General features: G+C 33.0%; 1 protein-coding gene across 1 annotated transcript; it reads left to right on the top strand.

Moving 5' to 3' along the window:
• Positions 1 to 290: 290 nt before the first annotated feature.
• On the top strand, positions 291 to 3,993 carry LOC127248002 (peroxisome biogenesis protein 22-like). The gene is made up of 8 exons (XM_051270123.1): positions 291 to 608; positions 1,101 to 1,307; positions 1,440 to 1,487; positions 1,634 to 1,690; positions 1,932 to 2,033; positions 2,207 to 2,272; positions 2,960 to 3,061; positions 3,154 to 3,993. The coding sequence occupies exons 1-8, from the start codon at positions 516 to 518 to the stop codon at positions 3,256 to 3,258; spliced, it is 780 nt and encodes a 259-aa protein (XP_051126080.1). The 5' UTR covers positions 291 to 515; the 3' UTR covers positions 3,259 to 3,993.
• Positions 3,994 to 6,525: the final 2,532 nt, after the last annotated feature.

Genomic DNA, 6,525 nt, shown 5'->3' with positions numbered 1-6,525 from the left:
ATTATAATCGAGTTGTCTGGTCGGGTTCGAGTTGAGAGTTTCAACGCTAACCTGACATGTTTATTATCGTGTCGGGTTCGTATCAACTCGTATACATAATCGGGTCAAAATTCTTGACTCAAATTCAGTTATTTCGTGTCGGATCAGTTTTTGACAACTCTACCGACACTAAACCAGATCGACTATTTTAACCGGGTCCGGTTTTTTTCTTCTTAGAGTGGACCGGACCGACCCGACTCGACCCACTTGGCACTTCCGTACTGAACAAACTTCTTCTTATCTTTTATCTTTCTGGAAATTGAAACGACCGCGCCGACAATGCTATGGTAATCTCTTCTCTCCGTCGCTTCATGCCGATGCGCTGCAGCGCTGGAAACTTTCTCCGTTTCGTCTGCACAGAGGAAAAGCGCACAGCCTGAGCAAGTTGGATTTCCAGTTTTCATATATCGAATAAGGAAAACCCCTTGGGTATATATCCAGTGGGGGCGGGGCAACGGAGTTTTGGTGAATTCCCCATGGCTGATTATTTCAAGGAAGATTTTCTGCAGTTGGTCAAGCGTGGTGGAACTTTTGTGTCCATTAAGATTTCGAGTCTCCTCCGCGCACTGGTTTTGTTTCTATCCATAATCTTTAACTTTTTTTTTTTTTTTGCAAGACTACATAATTTGTGGAGTTAAGTTTAAATTTGCTTATAGTTGTTTGGGAATAGGTGAATGTAGAAATTTCGTTGTGAATTTTTGGCGATCAGTAAATTTAAGCTTTTTTTCTGCGAATAGGAATGTTCAGCGTAAAAATGAAATGATGTAGAACTCGTATGGAAAAAATTGAAACAGCCAAATCATGTCAATTAACAATTATTCCGTGAAGAACATAGCAGTAGTTTTTTATTATTTTTTTTGTTTCTATTATATTTTGTTTTAATTTTTTGACTGTAAAGAATTGAGCAGCAATGTATGGTACAAAATGGATTTTCTATATACTCCCTCCCTGAAGTCGGATAAAGGTGGTACAGGCTAAGCCAAAATTCCTGGTCCGTTTAAACTTATGCAGCAATGTTTTGTCTGCCAATTGATGCTTAACTTCAATAAACTACACAACAGGTTTCGCGACCATATGGAGCCATTGCAGGGCTTGCAATTGCAGTAATTGTTACATGGAGATTAAAGGCATCTACACGAAAGCAAAGAAAGCAACCTAAGAGGCATCCTCCACCGACTATTAATTCTGGTGTTGGTAGTCCTAAAAGTGAGAATGCTGCAAACTCTATTGTTACAAATCTACCAGAAGATCGGAAAGCCCCAAATGTGGTTGGTTTATGAGTTTTCTCCCTATGAATGTACATGCCTTTATTATAAATTGCATGCGGCATAATTAAAGTATACAAAGTGGTTCAGATTATTGATGAAGTAATTGCTGTTTTATCCTCGTCTTGCATGCAGCTGTCTCCCAGCCAAATAGTTCGGCAAAGGTTGAATGAAGGACGGAGGGTATTACATTAACTTGCTCAATTCCTTTTACCATTTCCAATTGTCATCTAACACATGACAGAAGTGGAAGCCGTGATGATTTTGATAATTTATTAAGATTGACATAATAGAATTGATTTCTTTTTCTGATCTTTGGATCGGTGCAGGTAACATGTCGGTTGCTTGGAGTGATATTAGAAGAAACCAGCCCCAATGAGCTGCAGGTTATATAATCTTCTTTTCTCTTTACTAGTGCAAAAGTGATTGTAAACGAAAATACTGTGTGTTTGGTTGTTGTAGGTTATTGTTTTTGTTGTTTTTTTAAATAAAACAGTGGTTGGATATAATGCATTGTATAGAAAATGAGTACGTTTTTATTGAGGACGATGAAATTACATAGTAAACAATTGGAGAAAAACGCCAAAAGAACGTACCCTTAATTTTTTATGTTTTAATTATTCCCAGGAGAAAGCTACCGTCAGATCATCAGTTCTTGAAGTGCTGCTTGAAATATCAAAATTCAGCGATCTGTATCTCATGGAAAGAGTGCTGGATGACGAGAGTGAAGTAAAGCACCTCTGGTTTCCTCTAGTAGTTTGTTTGTAATTTTTGCTACCACGAAATTAGGCTTTACACAAATTACAAGTTCACTGATGCAATGTGTCTTTTTCTGCCTTCCATCCTGATTTAAAGGTATCATTAACTTTAGTAAAATTAATCAAACCATCTTGTATATGCAGAAAAATGTTCTTGCTGCTTTGGAGGAAATGGGGGTTTTCACGTCGGGTGGTTTGATTAGAGATAAGGTACTGCCTCACCTAAATATAATCAGTGTAGTTAAGCTTGTTTATCCCGCATTCTGCTGTTGTACTTCTAAATTTTTCAGGTCACTTTTTTTTATTGAGAATTTGAAGAATTAGCTGTCAATTTTATCAGTCTTAAGAGTTTCTATAGTCTGTCCAATTGCTCTGTCTAAAGATAAGAAAGTAAATATGCTAGATTTTTTTTTTTTTTTTTTTGTACTATAAGAAGAGCCGTTAGATTAGCAGCTTGATTATATGTTGTCCGAGCTCAGCTCAGCTCGTTTAGGATTTGAGTTAAAATAGTAGCTCGAACTCAGGTTGCTAGACTAAACTTCAAGCTCGAGTTCGGCTCGCAAGCTCAAACTTGAGCTTGAGTTTGAGTTCGACTCGAGTTTTATATATATTATATATTTTTTCATACATATATATATCTGATTTGATGAACTCAATCGAACTACTCAAGAGCTGAGATCGAGCTAGGCTTGTTTACAGAATTAACAAGTCTCGAACTCAAGCTCAACTATCTATCTCTATAAATGAGCCGGGTCAAGCTTGGTTTGCGAGTTACAGATTCGTTTAATAGCTCAAATTTTAAGCACCATAACAAGGATGATTATCACACCATCTTGGAAGTGTCAAACATTTTTTAACTCTGAATATTATCGTTAACTAATCGAGGAACTCCTCAAGGTTCTATTTTGCAGCACGGAGAACGGATGCGCATCTTTCGTGAGACAACTGGAACCTAACTGGCATATTGACTCCGACCCTGCAATCGTTGCGCAACTAGCTGTCGGCATCCGCCTCTTTTTTCATTACTGATATCTTTTACTTACCTCAATGTTATTCTCGGTTTCATTCCGGTGCCTGTGGTTGTGCTGCAGAGATTCGTCGCACGTCAAGTTTATGTTTCTCCCATGAAGCTCGAACAACCTGCCTCCAACGTCTTCATGGCATCATCCTTGGAACAGTTCTTTGGTTCTGTCTGATGATCGACAGACGGATGTTGTTCGATTCCGGGGATTTCATCTATGGCTGTTCCTGTTTTTGGCGGCACTGGCGTGGTTCTTCAAGTGTAGAAAGTTACCTGTCAAGATGAACTTAATTGTACATTGTGATTTTCCGATGTCAAACGGGCGGGTTCGGGACGAGTCTTGCTGGCTCCGGGACCCGCCCCGCTAAAAAATATTAAGACCCAAGGCTCGCTCTGCCCCGCTTCAACTCGGCCTCAGGACCCATCCTACCTCGAACCCTCCGGATTCCGGGCTAACCCGATAAACTTATTTTTATTTTTTTTAAAAAAAAGAATGAAATAATTTAATAATAAAAAAATGCGTCAGAGTACCAAAAATTATAATTTTAAAAATAAGAACAATAAAATTTGATTAAGAATTAAAATTTTATTTTATATTTAATTTTTTTTAAATAAATAAATAATATAATTTATATTGTATAAATATATAAATAAATAATAATAATTATTAAAATATCCAGATTCGAGTCCGGGTCTGAAGTGGAGCAGGTTTATAGTAAAACTGTAATCCGCTCGGAACTCGCTCACGTCTAAAACTCAAAATTTACAACTCGTCCGAAACCAGACTTTTTAGATTCGAACCTGCTCCACCAAGATCGGGCTGGTTCGGGGCTAATCCGATTTGACTTCCCTACTTGTACGATGATTTTTGTAGACGATGAATTGTGGAAGGAAATTCAGGTTTATTTTAGGGTGTGAATGTATACAGTAGAGGAGGGATGTCTTGTCATAATTTTGGTCCGAATGCTGGTGTTCCAGATTCGATCCGATCTTTTATTACTATTTCCAGATCCGGTTAAGTTCAGATCCGATTCCGGGTCTTTTATTCATTGTGTTTGAATATTGGTTCGAATCAATGCATAAAATTTAATCAATATTTGCAAAAAAATAAAAAAAATAAAAAAAATCAACAATTAAATTTAAGTGAGATATTTTTTTAAATTAAAATATAAAAAAATATATAATTAATAATAACAAAATAATTCCAAAGAGAATTTAATATATTTAACATTATATACAATTATAAAATATAAAATAAATAATAGAATATATATAAACATCTGGATCGAGATCGGAACTAAAATACCATCTCCGGAATCATATAAAATAGATTCGGATACGGACTCGATATCCATACGAGGTTTCGAATCCGAGAAATTTAGTAAATTTAATAATACTCATAACATATAACATCATAATAATGTATGTTCATTTAAAACCTCTCAATTTATATATCTCTAGTTAATAAATAAATATTTTTATCTACATTTAAAACTTTTTTTTATATATATAAAATTAGTTTATTTTGATTATAAGTAAAGAAAAATATCTTTTTATTTATTTGTATTATTTAAAAAAATTATCGAAATAAAATATATAAAATATTTAAACACGTATTCTAAATTTATTTTAATCATATACTACCTCCGTCCCATTAAAAGATTATCATTTTCTATTTTTGTCCGTCTCAAAACAAGGTTAGTATTTTTTAATTTAATAATTGTATTACGTACCTAACATAATAAATATTATTCTAGATTATAATATATTACATAAATATCATTACTTTTATATTACACAATATTAATAGGGCTAATTTTGTTTTTCTCTACTACAATTCAATATAATACTAATATTAAAAAAATACCATTTAATACGTGCACAAAGTAAACGCCACAATTTCAATGGAACTGAGGAAGTATATTGATTTTTATTTTAAAACTGCAACAATACTATTTACATAAAAAAAAAGTAAAATAATAATAATAATAGTTTAATTCAATATTATTAACTAAATAAATCACATTACCTTAAATACCGTGTCATTAATGAAAGAAGTCATTTAAGCGGGACGAGAGGAGTATTAATTTTTAGTATAATATAAATTTAAAAAATATGTATTTGATTTGATCTTTTTTTAAAAAAAAATTAAATAAAAATTGATAGAATAGCATAAGTTTGTTCAAATCCTTCAAACAAACACACTCTTAATATGAAAAAATTACAATAAATATCTAATACTTATGGTCAATTATCACTCTTTATCTTTTAATTGTCCTTCTGATTGATATGTCTATTGTACATGATAGTAGTGATAGTTATATTTCTAAGTGCGTTTTTTTAATAAACGTAGAATTAATAGTGAAATCCAATATATGAACCCACGAGAAGAGCAGTTATTTAACTCTACGAGAAAAGTCTAATGATTTCGATGAAATTGAAAACTACAAGCATTTGTGGTTTCAATGCGAAAATTGTTATGGATTAAATTATAAGAGATTTTTTAAATAAAAAATGCATATTTGTGAACAATGTGGACATCATTTGAAAAATAAGTAGTTCAGAGAGAATCGAAGTTTCGATCTAAATTGAACATATTTTTTTTCCACATCGAGTTTGAACATATTTCAAATTACACACATTAGTGTGAATTAATTCCAATGGCTCTGTGTGTCTTTCGACGGAAGGAAATTGTAATTTAGCCGGTTGCCTCCACCCAAACATCACAGTTAGTTTGAATATTTACTTCTTTAATATTTATTAAATTGAGATTTACTAAAATTTTTATAGCATTTAGATTAGTATATCATAATCTACAATATCATAAACTGGAATACTCATAACCGAACTTTATTATGTCTAACCGGAATATTTCGATACAGCGGAAAGGTCGACGCCAATAGAGCTTACATTCAAATTTCTGAAAACATCCATGATAAGTGTTATAACTTTTTATCGAGAGGCTTGAATTGAACATGTGTTGATTTCTCATAAGTATTATAACTTTGTTTTTTTGTTTGTAAATGTTAAGAAGTTTTTTATTAAACCTTGCTTATGAAAAATAAGTAGTGATAATATTGACGACTTCGTCAAATATTATAAAGAGTTTGAGAGCTGTAGTATTGGAATTGCGATACAAAAATTCAATATGTAAACGTGGAAAACATGTTGCCATTCGAGTTTTGGCCCTACGAAAGACACCAAAGGTATGTTGCTTTTTGCAATTGTAGGAATACATAACATAATTTTTTTTGTTGGTTAGAGCCTTTAAATGCACAAGAAAAAAGATTGGTAAAAAATTTTGGTCGGTAGCTTTGATTAGAAAAATGGAGAAATTTCAAAATCCGAATTCAACGTCAATAAAGTGCAACAGCGGTGATGTTTGAAATGGAGAAAATTTCTAGAGCGATAGAGTCGAACACGAAAGTGTGGAAAGAAATGT

The sequence above is a fragment of the Andrographis paniculata genome, unplaced genomic scaffold (genome assembly GCF_009805555.1).
Source record: "Andrographis paniculata isolate CXL003 unplaced genomic scaffold, ASM980555v1 Contig32END, whole genome shotgun sequence".
In the NCBI taxonomy this organism is placed as follows: domain Eukaryota; kingdom Viridiplantae; phylum Streptophyta; class Magnoliopsida; order Lamiales; family Acanthaceae; genus Andrographis; species Andrographis paniculata.
Note: the sequence above shows the minus strand (reverse complement) of the source record. Positions and strands in the feature narration are given on the sequence as shown.

What these genes read in the sequence shown, in the direction of transcription:
- LOC127248002 (XM_051270123.1), top strand. Translation starts at nt 516, where the DNA reads ATGGCTGATTATTTCAAGGAAGATTTTCTGCAGTTGGTCAAGCGTGGT. An exon ending in CCAGCCCCAATGAGCTGCAG is followed by an intron (nt 1,691 to 1,931) that starts GTTATATAATCT and finishes AATTATTCCCAG; the next exon opens with GAGAAAGCTACCGTCAGATC. An exon ending in GTGGTTTGATTAGAGATAAG is followed by an intron (nt 2,273 to 2,959) that starts GTACTGCCTCAC and finishes GAACTCCTCAAG; the next exon opens with GTTCTATTTTGCAGCACGGA.